At 38.5% G+C, this 24,135-nt stretch overlaps 1 protein-coding gene across 1 annotated transcript in view; it reads right to left on the reverse strand.

Annotated features, from left to right (window-relative positions):
* Positions 1 to 24,135, reverse strand: part of LOC146002609 (uncharacterized) — a 105,000-nt gene that overhangs the window by 50,212 nt on the left and 30,653 nt on the right. The window contains exon 2 of the mRNA XM_083140574.1: positions 4,906 to 5,075. Within this exon, the coding sequence (XP_082996700.1) occupies positions 4,906 to 5,075 (170 nt within the window). The remainder of the gene's footprint in view (positions 1 to 4,905; positions 5,076 to 24,135) is intronic.

Raw genomic sequence — 24,135 nt, forward strand, 5'->3', positions numbered from 1 at the left:
ATTGGAAGTATATTTCAATTCCCCAACCTAGAACTGGGTGCAACAAAGTGGTGAGACAATTTCATTACTGCTATTATTATTGCACAAAACAGTAACATTTGATGGAAGAGGGCACAGAAGGGCAAATCTTAGACATTTATAAAAATGTGAATTGTTTAGAATAGCTACAACTACTGTTAAACTTCTTCAATCTAGAAACGAATAGGAGAAAATCTATCGAAACAACTGCATTTTAATTAGCAGTATTTCAGAATAAAATACTTTACATCTGAGATATAAGAAGACGTCTACGTCGCTTGAAGTGCCATATTAAAATGACGACTACAAATGAATTGTTGAAATCCCGTTCTTTTTTTCCACACAATTCCATAATGATAAAAAATATATTCTCGTGAACAGGAAACGAATGCGAAGACGAAGACTGAAAAATGCAAATTTGCCCTTACTATCTTTTGATATACATACGCCTATAGGAAGTCCCTTTTCATAAAATGAACATGTTGCTATACGATTAGTCATTTTGAATGAGGATAAGTGATGTACAGTCACCGCCATTAAAATAGAACAACTAGATCCTGAAATATTCGCTTCCTTGCAAGGCGTTATGTGTATTGCCTAATTTTACGGCTGTGTTGGAAGTTGCCATTGGAAATTTGCTATAAAAATCTCTTCATCGCCGTAGAATTAGGAAACACATATGACGCCTTGCAGGCGAAGCGAGCATTTCAGGATCTAGGAGTCCCATTTCTATTGTCGTCACTGTACAATGTCAATGAACGATTTCTTTTATGATTACTAATTTCGACGGATTAATAAAATAATCACCTAGGAAATTTATAAATGAAAGAAGTAGTTGAAGATGTCTTATTGGATGATTGCTGGCTACGTCATTTGGGGATATCGTCAAAAACAAATGAAACTCACTTTTGGATGTAAAATACAGTGCGATGACTACATCAAGATTATAGAGTACTCAATGGAAAAGACTAGTCTTCGCATTTTAAGAATTTAAAAAGATGTAACAGCTAACATCACGAGAAAAGTGGAGTGGAGAAGAAAAATATAACAAAGAAGAGTTTTGTAGATCTAGTGAGCACTGTTTGTGTTGGAATAACAAAAATAGCTAATATATTTTTTACTGTAGTCCCTAATGGGGCTGGAAAGAATACACGAGTGGTAAAAGACAACAGCTTCACCTTTAAGATATGAAAGACAATTATGGTGAATGGTGCACTGCAGTCGTTACAAAGTGAATACTTAGTCTCCTCAGAACATTGTTGCCGTGTAAATGAATGTCCACCGTCGCATATCCGAACACTTGCAGGCAAGAGGACTCCTGGCTCTCACGAATTACAGAACTCCACGTTGAAAACTACTTTTTCTTACATCACAAAATAACGTTGTTAATTCTCACTTGGTATTCCATCTTCAAATGGGTTTTACATTAGTAGTTTTTACATGAACGCGTTTTCAGAAATATTTCCTCCGCGCACTGTGGGGAGCTGATGGGGCTACAACTTCCCCGGAAATTGTGAAAAAAGAATCAACATTTTAAAATGAAAGCAGTGAAGAACTTGGAAAAAGCAAAGTGATAAATCAAAATTATTTAAGAATAACTTATTGGACGAGTCTTGATAATGCAGAAAAACCAGTGTTGACTGTTTCCATGTGGCGATTGAGTGACTTTTGAAACTTCCGGTGGTAGAAATGTATAGTTGGCAGTAATTCGCATTAAACATACAAATGAGTGTTCCCAATTTTTTTTTTTTTTTTAAAAAAAAAAGCCTATCAGTTTTCAGGATCTTATATATCAGAATTCTAACTTTATGGTTTCGTTTCACTTGCAGCAAATGGGTCTCTTTTGGAATAATATTGTAAAATGATGTGAACACAACTGGAATGCTCATTTGTTTGTTTAATACAAATTTCTGCCACCGAATGTTTCAAAAGTCATGCAACGGACGCATGAAAACGGCCAAGATATATTCACACCGGGTTTTCCTATTTTTAAGCCTTATCGAATGAGATGTTTTATTTAAATAGTTTTGATTGCCACTTTATTCCATACAGGGAAATCTAGAAATTAATTAACGGCTCAAATCTGAATTAATTCTTTGAAACAATGGCGTCATCTCTTCACGTTGGTGACTACATTGCACCATTATGGCAAAGGGTTGAGTTAACTAGAAGTACATCTCAGATATTGCCTTTAGTATATTAGATTTTCTTAGCACGTCTCCTTCCAGTATACAACCTATTAGGAGTGTTCCAACTTCGGAACTGAATTATAAAATGAGAAAATGAAAACAGATGCCAGAAGGCGTGAAATTATATTCTCTCAGAAATAAAACACATGCAGTAGCGTCTTCTGTCTATTCGCACATTCGCACATGTACACCCAAATAAATCTATAATGAAAATAGTTTTTATTGTAATTATTCATCGAACACCCTCTTCTGCAAAACATACGGTCCCCACGCCACTTCACCTTCCATTTGCTGCACATCAGAGCTCGGCCTCATGAACACAATCCGATTTGTGTTCAGCTGGCGCTGTCTGCGTACAGAAAACAGGTTTCCTCTTCTGGCTTGTGTCATAGGGAATTCACTCGCACCGAGCCGCGCGGGTACGCATCTACATTCTTGCCCTGGAATGCATTGTAGACAGTGGATGCATTATGAATATCGTTTTCTTGATTTCGCTTTATACGCGTATTGTTGGTTCGACCATTAGAAATAAACAACAGCTAGATAGATTACAATTGATTTTGTGCATATGGTACTCTGATCGGCTTCTTGGTTTGATGTGTGGCAATGTTATTATTCTCCTTGTTCACTATAGGTGGGTTTCATGTGCCGTCAAGGTTTATCACCGCCGTCATGTTTGCTGCCAAGTTGTTTGTCGTTTGCAAGGAATACCCACCACGTAGCGTTCCTTACACCTGCGCCAACTGTACGTTTGTTAGTACTGTGCAAAAGGTCGGTAACAGTACATAAAATTATTGACAATGTCGTGTCATCTGGGAATAGCGGTAATTTTTCATACGTTCAAACTCTTTGCCCAATCGACAGAAACATATTTGGAGAAAAAGTGAAGTTTTGCGGTGTAAATCCATATGAACTGCACAATAACGAAATGAAAAGGGGCCTAAACCTTTGCCCAACTGTAGTTCACGTGTGTTTATTTACTTGACCCAGTTACCTGGAATCAATTTGTTTTCGTATTTATTACTGGTTAGGATTCTGCTTGAAACATTTACATACAGTAAAGATTAACTGCAAATTCCAAGGCTCCGCCATTATCTTCTCTGTTTCCTTTTAAGGTTTGTTGAAGCGCTGCAATGCAAAATGTTGAGGTGCTCGAAAACAGTAATTTCACTCCTTGCTTTACCAATTTCGGATATACCGGCCACCGTGGCAGAGTGGTTAACACAGCGCGCTACGATGCCAGGTGTCCCGGGTTCGAATCCCAGCCTGAGCATGGGTGTTATTTGCGAGTTTTGCTCACTCAGCCTCGTCTTCACGATTAGCAAAAACTGGCATAAAAGCGAAGTAAAATAAACCAAACCAATCGATCAATTTGGGATACTGTGATAGCAGTGTTTTTATTTTCTGACAGTACGCAAAGCCTACTAGCGGCACCTTTTCTCATGGATGGAATAACAATTAAAAACAGTTCGTGTTAACGGACGAAATGTAATACATAACCAAGTACAAACGTTCAATTATCAATATGAATTAAACTTTGAAGATTATCATTTTTATCGTCAACTTGTCGGAAGTATCAACACCTTTCTACCAAAAAACAAGGAAACACTATTGCAAGTATGATTAAGCACACCAGTTCGATCCATTTGAACTAAAAGTCATAGACAAAGGTGGCATATGAACTTACCTGAGAGGAAATGTTCACTGCATACTCTGTAATGTTCGCTTTGTTCATTAATGTTGGCACGATTTACTTCCGCCAACCAGACGACGCGGTGGTATCTTCTGATCAACAATTATCGAGTCCTGAAGCGCACCTTCTCTTCTGTCTCGGAAAATTCGAGGATAAACGTGAGTTTCTGTTAAACAACCAAAAACTACACAGTACCATCGTAAACAAGGTTGAAATCTCCCGCCCGCCCGCTTGAATTCCGTATGTTGACAAGAACCGGCCTCAATCATGGCTGCTCGATCCCACAATGCAACAGTTTGTGACGTAGGTGAAACACACCTATCAGTGGAGCGAGGTGGAAGGTTCTTACTAAATATTTTGCAAATCGACAATAATATTGATATTGTAGATAGATATTATTTCTTTGTTTTGAGTGTCTTGCCAGGTTATCGAATGCTGAATTATTATAGCCCGGTGGAGGCACATTGTGTTTGGATCTCACTTTAAACTGTAGATGCAGTCCCGATTAGCCTTTCTGTGGATAAAGTGGACTTCAAACCAAACTCATTACAGCCCAACAATATCTCTCTTCTCGTGATTGACGAAAAAAACAAAAAAAAAGAAACATCATATTTGTGAAAATTTTGAACCCTGCCATAATCTCATTATCAGTGAAAGGTGATCATACCTTGGGTCGCCAATACATTTATCATTACTATGTACGCAAAAAAAAGGCATGAGTAATTGAGAGGGGTGATAACACTCCTTCTAGATGCGAGGCTGAAGTGCACACCCATGGAGCGAGAACGCCAGCCGCCACTGAACACATGTCATATGCAGTTTTAAAGTGCATGAGATCCTTCTTTACCAAATCTGTGATTAACTTCCGTGTCGTCCCTTTCCCCAAAGACTTCGCAATGTTGTTTCAGCCTGGAGACGACTTCATTCATTTTACCTCCTTGGCTCCAACCCACCTGTTATTGTAAGTTGTAACTACTAATTACCAATGTTTCTGTTGACACTTACGCTGGATAAGGCGCCTTGTTCGGCCCCACGCAATCCGAAGAGTCCCTGAGAGCGTCTCCCCACATGTACTTTAGGTTGTGGCCCGTCCCTTGGCACCTCTTCTGCTGCGACGCTCCGTCCGACACAGCCACGAAGCACAGCACAGGAAGAAGCAGCGACATCTGGCACGCCTGCAACGAAAGCAACAATAAATGGAAACTGGGAAATGTAGGATTACGGCACATGACATATTTTACACAGGAACTCAAAATACCACAAAAAAATTCCACAAGTAACCACATCTTTACTTGACTTAACCTACTCCGTAGTTAGTATACTTCAAGGATAAAGGTGTGGAATATCATTTTTTTTAATGTTCATGTTTCTATGACTATTGTTACAGAGATCTTAATTATATTAAAATATATTTCCTCTGCAAATTTCCAAATTAAGCCAATGATGCCCCATAATGTAACACATGACTAAACTCACGGCCATGAAATTAGGCGGGTGGCAGAAGTCCGCGCTGTTGCCACGTCGGAGCCCAACCCCGTGTTTTCGGAGGGTTAAGAGAATGAAAGATCTCGTTGTAGTCTTTGTAATCCATGTGATACAAACTGACAGTATTTGCTCGAAAGGTCAGAGTTGACATAAAAGTGCCCCGGAGAGAGGTCGGTCTGACGCTCGAACTAGGCAACGCAGCTACACAGTGCGCGGGAACCAGCGACTTTTGTCCTGATCTCGCTTTGCTTTCCCATATGTGGTACCAGCAGCCTATTTTCATGACCCTGCCTTCAGTAAATAAATTATTATTTTAGCACTGACAAATAATTGGCATTTTAGCACCGACACATAGCACTGATATAAAATATAATTTGTCACCATAGGAAATTAAATTCGAATACTTCCACAGTTTAGTCTGTTCATCACAATCAGAAATTCAAATCCAATAAATTAAATCCTATGGAACGAGAGCGGTGACGTCATTTGGAGGGCAGGGTAGGGAAGAAGGTCAGCCAATTCAAGACACAAAAATCTTTGTGATTTTTATCTCAAATCTGCACTTTTGTTTGCTTTTATTTTAATCGAAAGTTGGGTGAATATTTTATTTCCCTAGCTAAATCTGGTCTTTCCCTATTTGAGAATGTGACATAACGCAAAAAGTCCACGAACCCTCAAATTCTAATGGGTTGGTTCTATTGGGTCCAGCTGCAGGACCGGAACATTTTTCTCGCATAATTTAAATTCGGTCCAAGTTACTTATTGATTCATTTCAATACGGAACTTGGACCCTATTTAAACTGATCTGGAAAAAAGGTTGCTGGACCGTATTTAAATTGATCCGCAATAAAGGTTCCTTGATCGAATTGAAATAATTTACACATAAAAAGGTCCATTACGAAGCCATTTACGCTTGCTGATTTTCTCTCCTGGACCGGAATTGAATTTATTTTAAATTCCTGGACCTTTAACAACGATGGAAAAAAGTAAAGGTATTGATGAAAACATGTGGGTATATTCGTTGAACAAATGTTTGATAAATTAACGCATTTAAGAAACTGCTCAAGTTGGAGATCGAAATCGTATTGGTTTGTGCATTGATTAACCCTCAAAACAGGTTCTACAGCCTGTCGTTCCTCTCTTGATCTTTTCCGGATATTTCACGAAGGCAGAAATAAGTAATTCACTCGACGTGGTCTGAGAGCCGCTAAAAAAAGAAGAGGAAGGCTTAATGTGGAACGTCGGCTATTAGTGAGCGCTCACGTGCCGCTCGTCTTCCCGTCGTGCGGCGATCGACCGCCACGGGAGGCGACGTGATTAGCAACGAGTCTCTCTGCCTCATCAGCGTCCGACTCACGCGATGGAGGTCAGTTAACCAGCGACGCAGCGGAACACGACGTCCCTTCGTCCGCAGAGATGCAAATGTCGCAGATGCTCTTTTTTACTACCAGACCTGCAATGCCATTGTGCACTGCACCGCTATTTTAATTACAAAAAAGGCTTTATTTATTCAACGAACGTTCTTGTAAAATATTATGGAGTTCACAGTTAACGATATACAGACAGGAAACTTATCTGTAACTTGGTTTCCTATACTTATTATTCCACGGTGCCTGAAGTTCGTCTCAGAGGCTTTTGTGCAACATTTATTTTCTTACTTCAGTATCAGATCTGCTTGAAACCAGGTTGGATAAAAATAATGTGTTTTTTTAATATTTTTTTATATCGGATATTTTTTTATATAAATAGATTTTTTATTTATAAAAACGCGCTTAAAATAGCTTGTAAGTTTTTTGGCACCGTACATAAAGATATATATTTTTATACAAAGGCTTTTTGTGATAAACGACCTTGTGAAATATTTGAACACTTTGATTAAAGCCAATAAAAACTATATCTAAATATTCATTTTTCTGTTTCTCATACTGTATATATGAACCTAATGGAAATGTTTGTTAGTGATTCCAGTAAAAAAGACATTCTGAAAAAAAGTAAAGTAAAAGTAAAGTGCTCCCCTGTGCTATGCACCACGCCATGAAGGCGTATAGGGGGTGTGGGGTTAGGGTCCCACACATTCTTGAACACGGTCGAAGGTGGGGCTGATGTGATCAGCACCACGCCCCTGGCCACCTATATCCCCCGGAGTTTCCTCCAGGTACCCACTTTATACGACTCCCCCTTCCGGGTTCGAACCCGGGTCACTCGCATAGTAGTCAGACGCTCTAACGACTTTTTTTATGTTAAAGGAAAGCCCCTAAGCGGAAGCTTCCCCCATCACTTTTCATTCATTCATAATTATCATTTTCACTCAAATTTCTAGCTCAGGACTTTTCAGGACAGACAATCACAAACATCCACGTCCGAGCCGGGAGTCGAACCCGAGACCTCTGACAATGCAGCGCAGTGTGCTAACCACTCCGTCACGGAGGCTGACTAACGACTGAGCTACCGCGGCCACTGATGTACGTACTATATAATTTTAACTTAAAATATTTTTTGTAGTCTTTGTAGCTGAATTATAACGACTTTATTTATTAATGATAGTTTGCAAATATCAGCTGCCATATTTAATTACAGCTTAATGATAATAACACTATTACGATTTAAAATCATAAATAAAAGTATATTATTGTACAGAATAAATTACTTTTTTTGCCTATAGAAATTATAGAATTTTAAATCAAGAGAAATTTAAGTGTGTTTGCAGTTTACATATTAAATTTCCTCTCGTATGAACATCACACGATCAGTACATATGTTTTGTTCCCTCTCTTTTCCTCTCTTAGAGGCTAATAAACACCATTCAATGATTACGAGATTAATATACTTTTAACAAAAGTGATTCTAATATCTGCAAATTCCTTATGTGCATTATTCTATAAATGATTTATTTAAAGTGATTTAAATGAGTAATTTGTATTTAAATCACCTGTTTTAAATCTTAATTTAAATCGATATTTAAATTAACCTGATTTAAATCAATCCACCTTGCTTCAAACCAAATGTAACACTTTGTTCAGATAGCCTATTCTTGAAATTACATTTTTGGCAATAACAAAGTTCAAAGGTTGTACTAGGAATTTGTTCATTCGATATTAAAATTCTGTGTCGGATGTACACAGTCCTTGACTACTTTCACCTGAAATTTTCGTAAATGACAGAGTCCAGTAGACATGATAAGCATACCCACAAAAGTCTAATATACTGTAAAGAAATGAAACTGGAAAATACTCAAAATCATGCAGCTTTGCTGAAAACACACTATAGGAAACTTGGTGTCGAATGTAGAAAAGTGATGTCGGCTACGTTGAAAAATAAATACCTTTTATCAATACAAACCATTTCAGAGATTGCATAAAATTAATTTTCAAAAAAGAAAACGTTGGAGGCAACGAAATATAAACTTCGGTAATATTACTCGTACTTTCCTTATGCAAGACTAGCGACCCACTTAGCACGCTTGGCCTGTGTCGCATTCGTTTTAATGACTATTTGTTCACCACATATGATATTGCTGTAACGTGAAACAGTCTTGTCACAATACGAACTTCAATACGAAATCTCTTTAAAAGTCGGCCATTATGGAAGAGTTTGAAAAAGAAGCCGAAGATTTGCCCTGCTACCACCCGGGCCCGGAGTTGGTACAGTCAGTAAAGTAAGATTTGGCATCCTCGTAGTTGTCCATCTCATAGATGAAGAAAGAGATTGATTGGATCAGGCACGTTCCATCACCCTTAATGGGGACAACGGTATGGGGATTCATTTCCCCATTTATTTCCAAACATTCTTACATCCATTTTTGTCTCAAATGCAAATCAGATGATAGAAAACGTCGGAATCAATAATTGAAAACAAAATTGTCAAATTCAAGCCATATTGTCAAGATAGAATGAATAAGTAGCGCGTAATTATGAAACATTAGTTTAATTTAATATTAGCATTATCATAAATTAGCTTTCATAACAGGATTTTTGAGCATTATTTTAGTACAATATCAGTTGATATAACAACATGCATCAGTATAACGGGCGGATTCATTAGTCCGAGATGTATACATAATACGCACAGCACCGCCCGTTGAACATATTTGTTTCTGGGTCTACGAGTTTAGGCTGTAAGCGTATCAAAATTTTTAAAAAAGAATGCCCGCTTAAAAAGACTCCCTCTCCCCCTTTAGTAGTTGAATTTCGAAAAATCCCTTCTTAGCGTGTGCTTACATCATAATAGGAGACGCTCCTAAGCTTCCAGGTTTCTAGGTCCAGGAGTTGGGATGTAAATGTATCGAAATCAAAACAGTTTAACACCTCCTTAAAAACGTTTCAGTCCCTCCCCTCTATTAGGTGTTCAATCCTTCTTAGTGGGCGCTTAGGTCATTTAGAGGAAGACACCGAAAACTTTCAAGTGTCTAGCTTCTGGATTTTGTCTGCAAACATCAAAATAAAAGAGGTTAACAGACGTTTTGAAAAGTTTTTGTCGTTAGAGGTTGAATTTCGGAAAATCCCTTTTTTCGTCATAAGGGGAAGACAGACACCCCTAAACTTCGAAGTTTCTACATTAAGGATTTGGACTGTACACACATGAAAATCAAAAAGTTCAACACATCCTTCTCTCCACGTGGAATTTCGGAATATCTATTCCTAGTTGGTTCTTATATCGGAAAACGAAGAAATCCCGAAGATTTTCAGGTTTCTAGTTCCGGGGGTTTTGCTATAAACCTTTCAATATATATATAAAAAGAAATTTAACACTACCTTCCCAGCTCATTAGAAGTTGCCGGCCCCTGTGGTGGAGTGGTTATCACATCGCGCTACGACGCCAGGGGTCCCGGGTTCGAATCCTGGCCTGGGTTTGGATGTTTGTGAGTAACCATTCATCAATTTCACCATGTCATTACTCATCCCCATTTTCGCAAATTAGCCAAAAGTGGCACAAAAGACGAAGTAAAATAAATCAAATCACGCACACACACACACAAATCATTAGAAGTTGGATTTCGGAAAATACCTTCTTCGTGGGTGCTTACGTCATCTTTAAAATTTAGGTTTCTAGGTCCACGGGTTTGGACTGTACGTATTGATAAGCCTGTCATGAAGGACACGCTCTTTTATGTGGACTATTAAGATTTTGATACGTGTTTGAGGTTGAAAAATGACAGGACTGAGCTTACGACGATCGATAACTTTGTCAAATAGTTTTTACTTTAATTTTTTTTCATAATTTCTGACAGCAGTACTTTTACATTTTGGAAAAAAATATCATGTTTGAATTTATTGTGAAATTAACCTATTAGTAAATCGTCATAAATTATCAGAGTTTTGTTTTGTGTTCACTTTATGGTCAAATAGGCCATCAGGACTGGATATACAGATTAAAGTGGGATCCGAACCACCCAGAACTCCGTGATTACAAGGTGACAGCATTATACGCCATCGGAGAGGGTCTCGTAAGTTGTCAGTGTGATGTATAAATCGGTGTCCGACTACTAGAGTTCGGTCCACATAGAACGATCTGGAAATATTAACACTTTCCAGCAACAGGATTACAGTGGCCAAGTACTATGACAAGAAGAGGCAAGAGAAGTTGGCGACAAAAACAAATAAATAGCGCAACAAAAATTACTATAATTACCTGAAAACGTATGTTAAGTAGAATCACTTAATACTCAATCGAAAAATGTAGCATCTTTTCAGAGTTAAAATTAAATATAGGGTCATTCCATGTCAAATCATCACAGCTCCCAACCCAACCATCTCAGTTTTTCATGAAATTTGGTACTATTGTAGAGGATATGAAGAAACGTACATGTGTAAAATTTTAGCCCTCGTTGCTACACGGTGTTTGTACAGCAGAGTTGCCAACTTCATAAAAAATGTCAAATTTATGCTCACAAGGTCAACAATAAAAAGCATAACTTTTCTTCTAATTATGGTATAACTTTCATCTTGGGCTTGTTTTGAAGTTAAGGGAGCATAGCATAGGCCGCGATCAGGTCAGAGAACGGTGAACTCTTCAAAATTAGTTTCTTCACATTTTTCTTTACTATAGAGGCAGTTGGTTTCATATGTGTTGCAATTAGTTCCTAAAACGACATTACTTTACTAGGCTGTAAGGTTTTCACTGAATGTAGCATATATTACTGTCAGATTTTTTTTATTCCTGTTCAAAGTCATCCCAAAATAAAACTTACACCAAGCAAATATTACATTTAACTGTATAACACACTGGGATTCGTACCCGTCGTAGCGGGGTGTGCTAACCTCTCCGCCACGGAGGCCGACCACAAATATACTCTGCCCCGATTATCTCCGAGGCTTTAACGATTGATTGATTTACTTTATTTTACTTCGTTTCTGTGCCATTTTGGCTAATTTGCGAAGATGGGGACGAGTGATAATACGCTGAAATTGATGAACGTACACTCACAAACATCGATGCTAAGGCCGGGATTCGAACCCAGGACCCCTGGCGTCGTAGCGCGATGTGATAACCACTCTGCCACGGGGGCCAGCGCAAGCGAACGGAAACAAGTGTCTGCGTAAGTAGTGACGCGAGACGGCTCCATAGAGAACACGTGAGAGGGAATGGGATTGCGTGGAGTAGGGGAAAGCGACTGCAGTTACCAGCTTTCGCAGCAGCGTGTATACTGCTTCGCTCTGCTCGCTCGATTTCCTCCCCTTCTCTGTCGCTGTGCGTGGTCTTGCTCCAGAGATACCCGATACAGAGTATGGCTATAGAACTAGTAAGTAAGTAATATAAAACATTTTTGTCGCCCACATTATCTGTAAAAGCATTGTCATTAAAAATTATTCACACATTTTAAAAATCGGGCATAGTTATTTTTAAGTAAGAGATTTCAAGAAATTGGTAACATTTCCGAAACGCATGAAGCTAGAGTACATGTTCTGAGCTCATTAGGAAGCCTAAGAAATGGAAAAGCGAAATGAACCGTGAACATAATATCATCCAAAGAACGATGCCCAATCGTGTGCTGATTCTCTTCCTTCCTCTCGTCTTCATATATGAGTTTTTTGTACTCCCTCATATCCAAAACATTCCCGTGCCCCTGGCGTCAGGGACCACTCAGAAGTCAGTGAAACTACTAGTATTTACAAAAGATTCTTTAAAAAAGGAGTTTGTGTTCATCTTCAAGCACTGGGTAAACATAACGGATGTTTTCATTTCCTTATTTGCTTTTTCTCTAGAGACCTGTCGCAACTCGAGGAGGGATATTCAAATGCAGAAGCACTTTTTCTACGAAACCAGTTATTTGGAACTAACGTGGAAATCGACTAAAAGAACCAAACCACGGACTCCCCCCCCCCCGCCTCTTTCTAAGGAGCGACGATATGTTCCACTAACCTTGTATTACGAAAACTGACTCACAGGAAGGGCGAATAAAACAATGTGGTAGGTCACATTCTTACGTGGGAAGAACAAGTTCGAACTTGCAGGTCTACTCGGCCGAAACGATCCCGCACAAACCAATAAAAAAAAGTGGACGACAAAAAAAACTGGTTATTTTGCAAAAAAAAAAAAAGCACTTAAAATGAGATGCTGTATGGTCTTACTTTAAAAGAGAAAAACGACTTTAATGAGTGTCTTAAACATGCAATATCCAGATTGGATCACACTTAGGGTGACCAAGAATCCCAGTTTGACACAACAGGTCCTGTGTCCCGATTAGGCCATTGCCGAGACTGGAAAAAAATCCTGGATTTCTTCATTTTTGGATTATTTTGCGATGCCTTTTTTTCATTTCTAGGGTAATTGAGGATGAATGTACAATTGATGAAAAGGCAAAGGAACAAACACAATGTAAGTGCAGGATTCGAAACTAAGACCTCGGTGTTAGTGAAATGCTAAACCACTCTGGCATGGAAGCGCACTGGTTGTCTTTCAAAGTGGATTTCGACAATTTGCAACGGTAGTTACCATTTTTAAATGCCAAATGGAAGTTTCAACATAACCTTCTATATTTCCAAGCCACGAAATAGAAAACGCATAAACCGTGTAGTGAAACTGGTGCGGACCCAGGACCGAATTTCGGGGGTTGGGCTGATTCGGTGGAGAATAAGTTGGGATTGAGGTCGGAGAGATTTAGAGAATCTTCTCTTTCTGTTCTTTGAAAACCTCTGCATTATTTTGTCAACGCTTTGGAATTGTATGAACATGTCGAGCCAGTCCTGTGAACCACTCTTCGCCCATGAAGGATCATAAAGTTATGAAACGTGGGAGAATAAAGAAGCTCCTTTCAGCTTTGCCGTAACAGTCAAAGAAGGCCAATATACTCAGGAAGCAGATCCCATCACATTTCTCACTGCTTCCAGACCTGTATTTTTCTTCAACCACTCTCGCCAGTTTGCTCTGACCCACTCAATTCTCACCTTAGCCTTGTCTCCAAGGAAGGATCGTTGACATTCAGCAAGTCTCTCAGATTTCTTTAAGAAGCGATCATTATCTTCTTGAACTTCCACAGTGGGGATTATCAAGTGTACGGGAGATTTCCCTGGATGTCGGTCACAATACGATCTAATAACGGGATGAATATTGACTCCTGATGATACTCCTCATGAGTTTCTGTAGCTTTGAAGATGTAGTGTTCGTTCTCAAAAGCCCTCGAAAAGTGTTGATCTGCCTCTGATCTTGATTTCTGCAAAATATACAGGCTGTACCAGAAGTGACAGCGCAAATTGATACGGTGAAAAGTACACGATAGCAGAAGCTTGTCTCCTTGCGCACTCCGAGGTTTCTTGGTTCTGAACACTGCCGAACATGTAACATACTGTAGTCTCTGGTAATAAAAGCAACAGTAATGTCTAGCGAAGTGAACCTTTTAATTCTATTGTTTGTTACTAGGTAGGACTATGGCTACCTCACACGTGAAAAAAATATGATGTGTACAGACAATAAAGTCAGTGGCGGATCGTAAGAATACATTCGTAATTATCTCGCAAACGGTTAGTTTGAGACTCCATGTTTACTGAGACTTTTGTGCTTCTACTATCGAGTACTTTTCACAGTTGAAGTTTGTGCTGTCACTTCTTGTACACCCTGTATATTGCTGGGAGAAAACAATAGACTTTGATCTATATTGCGACTTTACTTTTATCAAAGAGATCTTGGGACGGCGGGGGCGATCGCTTCGACTGCCCGCCTATCCGTCGTCCGTTCCTGCGGCGATTATTTATTTGAGTGTATTGCAGGCACGGATCCATGGAGGGTGCGATTGCCTCTCCCAAATCAGATACATTATATTTAATATATATTTTACTTGTATGTCAGTATTGTATATGTAATTTATCCTTTATTTCGCCCGACCCTGTGGCCGAGCGGTTAGCACATCGCGCTGTGACGCCAAGGGTCCCGGGTTCGAATCCCGGTCGGGCTTGGTTGTTTGTGAATGTCCATTCATCAATTTCATCCTTTCATCACTCATCCTCATCTTCGCAAATTAGCCAAGAGGCACAAAACGCGAAGTAAAATAAACTAAATCAATCAATCAATCATTATCCTTTATTTCATTGGCGTAAACGTTATGGATCGTTATTATGTATAATTTATAAATATTGTAACGGAATGGTAATTTATTTTATTTGTAATTTGTCCCGGAAAGAAATTTTTTGTTTGCTCTTTATTAAGGAAAAGCTTGTGTAGTTGTCTCCATTGACACAACTAACTAAACTAAACCCACAGCGCTACAGCCCGTGAGGGCCTTGGCTTACCTACCGACTGCTGGTCTCCCTCCCACACTGTTCCTCCGTCACCTGTTATAGCATGGAGGTCTTAGACCAGTATTGGGGTGACGGGTGATCAGCCCGACGAACCCCCAGCCGTTATTGTAGGTCTTCTTGACCGGGTTACGCTCACTCACTCGGACCATTGGCACAACAGTCGCATGCCAACGATCGTGGTGTTATTTGTAGTATGTCACTTGCCGGTGACAGTGTGTGTAATTACGCGTATCGGTATCTCTTCGGAACCACTTCAGTTACAAAGACAAAGTTTGGTTGGTAGAAAAGACCTACTAAATATTAGAGGAAAGCGCCAAAAAATGTTTATTGGTCGGTCTGTCTGGTCACCAGGAAAAACAATCTATCTCGATATTTCAGAAGCTGTTAAAGCTAAGGAGATAAACTTCATAAAATTATATGATCCAGCAAAAAGGGCCTTAGTTCATTGCACTGTAAATTATTTCGACCGATCCGACTGGCTGTCTATGTGAGCCAAATGTTCGAAAAAATAATTGATATTCAGTATTTGGCGGAGTATAAGACGCACTTTTTCCCTTTAAAAATAGGTCAGAAAAACATGGTGCGTCTTATACGCCGATACTCAGTTTTTAATTACCTGTACCTTCAATTCTGATCTAGAAAAGGTTTCAAGTGACTCCTCATTTAACTCTAGAGATAAACGTGTGGGTTTTGACGAAGATAATTAAAATGTATTCTTTCCTAGTTACATTATGTAAGTTATTTGTTGAAAGCAGACCTGTACAGTATTTGAAGTACTGTAAATTAATTAAAATATTCAGTGATATAGCTTTTTCCACAAACATGTGCACAAAAAAGTGAGTGCGTCTTATACACCGGCAAATCCGGTAATTAACGTTGCGAAATTACTGAAACCATTCGAGTTGTAAACGTGAAATTCCGTAAGCGGTGCCGTACGCTACGTGTTGAGTACACAATAAATCAATCTTTATCGCGTAGGCAAGGAGGACAGCCCCGGGAAGGCCTCGAGGGTCAAGGGCAAGCGTGGGCCCCTGGATTGTCTCCACACCCGGGCGGCGACCGAGAAGCCGATCGCAGGTGAAGCATCCGATCCCACGCTTCTCCGGCCACGCCCCTCTCATTCAAACATCTCGGTGGATGCACACTCCTTCGTCCCATTTCGTGTCCCTTCAGGGAATCACGACGCACGCAATCTGCTCGCATCCGCACTTCTTTACTTTTGGTTTTGGTAACACACCTCTCGTGTGCACTTGTGGAATGAAAGAGCGAAATAAAGCAGTAAATTAATGGACATACAAACATGTGTGACTGTGTGTCTGTAGTCACTGCATGTCTATATGTATATGCAGGGGCGCCAACTTTTCGAAAATATTGGGTGGGTTCAAACATTTGGATTATAAGTTCACAAAAAGTCCCATAAATCCTCCCTTCCATTTATTATATTAACGCTTAATTTTTTTAAAATTTGTTATTTACTAATTTCATCAAGCACTCCTCGACGAATGACGATAGCAAATATAATAATAATAATAACACGAAAAATTAAAGTTTGCGCCACTGTGTATATGTATGTATGTATTCTATTTAAATCTTTCGTTTTCGAAAGGTCAGCAGAACGGGTTCGAGCGTAATCCTAGGTTTTAAATTTCACACACTTTCAAGTTGTTTTTTATCTACACCCCGAGATATGTAATTCACATAATGGTAGTGGTATTCTTAAAACTTACGATCAAAAAAAAACTCTGTACTAAGTTATTGCACGAATTTAAATTTTATGAGATTAAGTTAAGATAATTGTAAACACAATTTAATCATTCGCACTGTGCGTAATGTTGTGGTTCTCAGTTAAAGTAGGACGATTTCTTCAATGAAAACCAGAAGCACCCACGTTGCAAGGCAGAAACAAAAAGCGTAGGCTCCAACCGGATCTATCACTTTCATCTCTAAATTTTATCTGACCTCCATCTTTCCTGGTCTGTTCATACTTGTACTGGACCAGTCCCCAATTTGGATCCTCTATGAGAACCAGATATCCAGGAAATTCACTATTCATACACAATGGTGCTGCATGCATTGACAGAAATTTTGACGCTGGCAAATATCTTAAATTATCATGTTCCTTCAACTCCCTTATAATATTTAATATAAATTATTCTGATTGAAATGAAATTATATGTGAAATATATACTTTTTTGGTGGACATTCATTTCCCAGGGGAGGCCATGGCCCCCCCTCTTGCCTCCCGCCTTCCGGACGTCCATGTTTATTCCTCGGTCTGTGATTGATTGATTTTTATATTATGGGCACTTCACACCTGGGCTATTTTTGACCCTCACGCAACACGGAAATGAGCCCTTTAACTACGTATGACAAAATTGAGCACAAGTCCCGAACAAGAAAATAAAATGTGTTTTAAAAACTTCTATACTCAATTTTAAAATTAGGCTAATTAATTCATTCACTACTGAACAAGAACTCAAACTATATTGTCTTTGAGAATTGACAAGAATCAGTGGCGGCGATTGGGTTCCAAAACTGGGGTGGGGGCAAGGACAGCTTACTCTCCCTTGGTACATAAGGTTTAGCATAGTGTGGGAACAAAACTGGCAAAAAGTGGGGAGGGGGGACAAAAGTGGCAATTGGCCGCCGTCACTGACAAGAATAAAAACTATTTTGTCTGTGAGGACTAAAGTTGTCTTACCTAGGCTAATTGCAGAGGCTGTAAAGGGACACTCAGCACTCACAAGGACAAATACAGGACAACACGCCCTTACAGATGATTATACTAGCTGTGGGTCCAGACGCCTAGAAATTTAAATGCTCAAGTATGCAAGTTTTTAGTCCTGTATGTTTTTAATATTCGAAAAAAATCGATCAACTTGAATGTACAGTGGACAACAGCACAGTCATTGTTTGTAGAGGAGTATCGTCTAGAATTATTTTCTTCTTCCTTAAAAGGAGAATTACAATCTCACAAACTCTACAAATGCATTGAGGATGTACCTGACCGAGAAATATAAAAATGGAATAAAACCTATGGTGGGGAAATTTTTTTCTAAAAAAAAAATGTTCAAACTGAAAATTTTGAAATTTTATATTTGTAACCCTGACATAATATGCACAGATCCAAGAACTACAAAATGAGCCTTTTCTAAGAGTTGTGTCTTCTTTATAAGCAGCGACAATCAATCAATGAAACGTCAGATAGAAAAAAAAATGAAATTTTCAAAACTGCGTAAGTCGGAAACGAGTGAGTTCTCTTCATAAGAAAATTACAGGAGAACGGATAGAACAAAATAAATACGGCAATTCTGGTTCAAATCGTAGGGAGTGGTGGCAAATTTGCTATTTGTAGTTTTTCTTTTCTTGCACGCTACGGTATAATTTAGTAGACAAATAAATTAATACTCAACAAGAAAAGAAGATCAGAAACAAATTTCCATCGATTTCGTGTACAAGAAGATCGAATTCTGGTATGCTACTTTAACTTCCCAATTTCTTTGATATGGTCGCAATGAACACCAGGCAATATCGCAATATTTATTCACTTATACTTGCTAATATCTTCCAAAAGCACAATGGCACGTAGAAGGCACGAGGTTATTGTGTTTGTAAAATGGAAACAATTTGTGCACAAATTTCTCATGTGAATTTTAATTTACGATTCTTTTCACTTACTAATTCTGTAATTAGTAAATGTCATATCCCTCTCATTGCACTTTAATTGCAGCAATAATAATGGCGGAAGAGGAAGCTTACATAACAAATTGAATGAAGTGACGATCCAATCTCTTCTCTGAGAACTTTGAAGAAGGCCGAGATTGGAATACGCAACGAAAATTAAAGACGTAGAGAAGAAACGTTGTAAGGTTGATTGATTTTCTTTATTTTACTTCGCTTTTTGTGTCACATTTGGTTAATTTTCGAAGATGGGGATGAGCGATATGATGAAATTGCATATGGATACTCACAAACCTCCATGCCCAGACCGGGATTCGAACACGGATCTCCTGGCGTCGTAGCGTGACGTGCTAACCACTCCGCCACGGGAGCCGGCGAAACGTTGTACGGATGTGAAGCGAACGACACAAGGTAGATCTGCATTTGCAGAGCTTCAGTCAACCAATCGTAAGACTTATCGTTTGATTATCACGAATTTTGCAAGTGTAACAATTGGATCTTCATATTCACTCCAGCGTTAATAGAGGTGTTTTCTGACACGAAATAACGGGAAGAGTTTTTAGTTGTACACAGGAAGCGCTCGCAGAAGTAGAGAAATGCTGTCTGCACAACTGGTTTCAAAGAACATGTCCATAGTAAATTCTCGGATCGAATTAAGATATCTTCACTAATCCAATCAAAAAAAGAGAATGAAATGACGAATGAAATGACCGCAACATGCGTAATTCATTCTAACAAGATGCATCAATCTAATTAATTACATTTACTTCGAACAACAGTTGTCATTTTGTTTTCTGTCAGTCTCTTTTAAACTGTATATAACATCGCATACCTCAAACAACAGATACACATCTTCCCAGACGACAGTTACACGAGGTAAAAGTAGCGACCGGAAAATTGTATAATCCATAGATAATTAAAGCAAGGAGTTTGTGTGTTGGATTATCGAGTTGCTTACTGTTGTTCATGACTCGTTTCCTGAGAAGTTCAAGTTTTTACAACCAGACAAACGAATGTCATACAGCCAAGATACACGTTAAACGAGAAAACTGAAAAATGCACGGCATTCGAGAACTACTTTTTGCACTATATTGGTAATACTAGATGTTAATGGTGATAACGTTCTTTTCCACTCGTGTAAACTCCAACATTTTCGTAACGTTTCGACACTGACGTAACAACAATAAATGCTATACATACACAGCTGTTACGTACCCAATAGGACCAAGTAACGTAAATAGTTTGCCAAAGAGGAATAGAGGCGTGCAAGACTAAGAATTAGCATATCTGTATATGTGAATAACCTTATAAATAAGAACAAAGCAAATGGGAAAGATGAAAAACAATAGAATCTACTATAAGAAGATAAAGAATAAATATAAAAGAAATAAATTAATGTATATACGCGATAAATGAAACCAGTGATCATATGTATGTAAATTGATCAGCAAATTAAAAAAGTCAAAGCACTGATACAAGTTTGTGTCTTTGAACAGATATTGCATCTGTCTGATTGATTTACCATTCCTATAGGGGAAATTTTGTTAACATCAGTGGCGGCGCGTTCCAATCGACGCCCCACAGCACTTTTGGTTGCGCGTTTCAACCGTAGCACCTACTTGGATGCGCGTGTCAGTCGTTTGCACCTAGTATACACTCTGTTGTACCCAGTTAGTGTTGGCGCGTTCAATCGCAGCCGCAAGGGAGGATATTAGTATTATTCCCAAAGCTTAAAGGAAAAAGCTAGATAAAGGAATTCATTAAATCGTCAAAAACATGAATCCTTCCATTAAGAAGGAAGTCCAGATCCAGACATTCCATTAAGAAGGAAGTCCAGATCCAGACCGTGTATTACGAAGGAAGTCCAGATAGAAGAATATTCAAATAGAGAAAAGAAATAATAAAAAGAATATTGAGATGAAAATTGACTGTAAATGAGAATTACAGAAGAAAGTAGCTTATCATGTAAATATCCTTACTCCATGTATCTTGTGTTTAAATAATATATTCGTTTAAACGTCTCCATTGGAAGGCATCCTGTCTGGTTTCGTTGTCTACAAAGAACCCTACCCTGTAGATAAGCTAGCTGAGGTTTACGATTATGATTTATGCTCCTTGCACCAAATGGAAGTAGCACAGCAGATTTCAATTTAAATGAATCGATTTATATAAATGAAATATGTTAACTTATAAAAAATAAAACTATTTATAGCTAATATATTTCTTTCCTCATTTCAACAAGTGAACTTGCCACAAAGGATTTTGTAAAGGGAAATTTGCCGTTATCACTTTCATTCGAAGAAATAGAACCTGCATGAAGAACTACAAAACTAGGTCTTTCAGGAACTTTAACAAAGTTTGTCGTATAGATGTCAACCATACTATTTATTTTTTGTTTTTCTCATTTCGAAAACAGGTGTTAAGCAGGCCAAGCGAGGCGAATTACACAAAGGAGAGAAAGAAACGAGAGCAGAAGGAAACGTCGATAGGTCGAACGGTTTTCCCTCGGCGCTCCTTTCAGAGATACCACATAATGCTCAATTTTCGAAGTTTAAAATAACGGTTCGGATGTTCAGCTGTGGCCAGGCTGTGTATTATGAGACAATCGTGTCCAGGAGGGGACTCTGTAAACTCTGAGGGAGCGGCTGATTCCTTCTCAGGTGAGATCTACAATCCAGTTTTTGTTTCCCTCCTTATCAATGATTCTCAAGATTGGAACTGCCTCAAGGATTACATAAATGATAGTTGATGCTACAAGACAGTATCTTAACTGTGAAAAAAATTGTACGTACGCATAGCCAGAAATATATATTTTATAAATTACAGCTGTGGAAGTACCTCAATTTCCGGTATCGTTAAGGATATGATATTCCACCAGGTGTACAGATCAGTGCGATTATACGTATATTTATGCACAAGTTTGCAGTTTTTTGGGGGCCGGTATTACTAAAATTAGGAGAAAATAATTTTAAAGATGATATCTTTGCAAACTTTAAAGAAAGATAATATTTTTGTTATTTAATTAAAAATTTACTTCCATGTACATTTTTAAAATATGTGTTACTACCATTTGAGATTCTTTTTGTAGATATATTAAATATTTTATGTGGAAATTTAGACATGTTAGATATAATGTCACTGTAAACTGCCATTGTAGCTATCGTAATTGCAGATATCATGGACTGATGTCTGTTGAACAAGCACTTGCACTTTAATGATGATTCTTCGCACATTGTTTCAGGGGTCACTTGCAAATTACTGTTCAGTAGTTCTGTAAAAATATAATTGCTAATGTAACTATATTGTAATATAAATATGTTGAAATGATGCAAATATTTTTAATATGCAATTTTGATAATTTATAATTTATATGCAGTGCTGGATCTATAAACCGTCAAACCCCGCAATGCGGGAGGGAGGAGGGATAAAACAATAAACGCAGCACTGCGGAGCTGTGTTATACGGCATGAGGAAGGCTCCTCCTCGATGAATATAGCACATGTAGGGGAATCTGAAGACGCCTCCGATGCCGATGCATGGGATGAGATAGTAGAAGAACGTCTCCATTCGTTTCAAGTTCTTCTTAGCCTCTCCGGGATGTGCGTCGGGTTCCATCAACTTGATGCTTCTGGTCTCCAGTCGGACTCGAAGCTCGGAGATTATTGACCGTGAGTCGTCGCTGATGGAGTACTACTCGACGACGTCTGCAAACTTCACCACTCTGGGAGGAACGTCTACGTCCTCTTCGTCATCTTCAACATAGAGACTCGGGATTCTCTGTCGGCAAATCCTGAGGGGAATCAATTTTGATTTGCATTTTCTCAGTGGGCTTTGAGAAGGTTCGGTCTCAATTGCTGGCCCAGCCTCATCACTTATGCTTCTATCCATCTCGGTCTCTTTGATACTTGACAGAGATTGCTCTTCACTTGACAGTCATTGTTCTTCACTCGCCGTGTTACCCATAGCTTCACTGTCTTTTTCTCTTTTCCAATTGAATATATCACTCACTATTCTATTTTTTTTAAAAAAATATTTTCTTTGCTAATCGCAAAATATGCGTGTAGTGCTAATTAGATTTTTCGCTGCACTAATTCCATGGAAATTCTTTGCCGATTTTTAAAACATCAACAATCAACAATATCCATGGCATTGCTCCTTCCTTGTGCAAGATAATTGGGATATCTTCCATTGTTTTCAACAATTAATGTCGGGAAAGTACAAAGAAGGGGAATTTTCAAGTTTTATCAATCTGTAACAGGGGCTTTAAGAGAATTCTAATCTTTTTAGTTTACCGAAAGTTACTTCCAGTTCCAAACCCTAAATCCAAAATAAATTAATACACACGCAAATTTCTTAACAATATTATTTCTGTCTTACGTGTATATAGGCTAGTTCGGCTTACCTATAAATAGTCCGATACGATTCTGCAGAATACGTTTGAAGAAGTTGCATAATCAAGTTAATTTTGTGTAAGTCGTTTTTGACGTCATCATGGGGTCCCGGCGAAAGCACATTGCAGTGTATCGTGTACCATTTTGAACTGCAAATCCAGTCCCGATTAGCCTATCTGTCCATAACGTGTACTTAACAGAAAACTGGTCCAGGGTTCTAATCCGCACCTGGGTATAGATGTTCCTTGTTAGTGTCCCTTCATCAATTTCATCATATCATCACGATATGCATAGGAGGTAAAAAGGACGTGATTGGCCTACAAAGCTTATCTCTTGGGATGTATGTGTTCAGACACTACTATCATACCAGTAACAGTGTACAATTAGTTGGTAATGATGGTAATTTTTGTAATGATTATAATTACTATGCTGAAAGTTTGCTCAATGTGTGAGACACGTGCAATTATTGTTTCTCTTTATTTTTTTATTAATGATGATCATTTATGTAATTATTGTAATTAATATACAACTGCACATATTTAAATAACAAACGAAGCGGTGATTCAATGTCAAAATGGATTCTTGAATTTTAGTGAAAGGAAAATATGTGGACCTTTGAGGTCCACTTCTTGTTTGGCACGTGTAAACTAGAGTTAAGTACAACTACATAATGTTTTTCTTTTGTTTCAGGGGGTGTAACGGGTGACCTTTCATGTGGTACACCCAATTGTCAACCTCACTTCCGCGTAGTACACCCTGGACTGCATTTTGAAGACAAACGAGGCTCTGGCGACTGGCCCCATGGCCAGTATAATTCTGTGTGTTGTCCTGTTTTTTTGTCCTTATGTATGCTGAGTGCCCGTTTACAGTCTCAGCTTTTAACCAAAGTCAGAATATTTTAAGATTTTAGTAACACGCCACTACAATTATACTAATTAGTTATAGTA

The sequence above is a fragment of the Lepisma saccharinum genome, chromosome 18, assembly GCF_977018435.1.
Source record: "Lepisma saccharinum chromosome 18, izLepSacc3.1, whole genome shotgun sequence".
Classification (NCBI taxonomy): Eukaryota; Metazoa; Arthropoda; class Insecta; order Zygentoma; family Lepismatidae; genus Lepisma; species Lepisma saccharinum.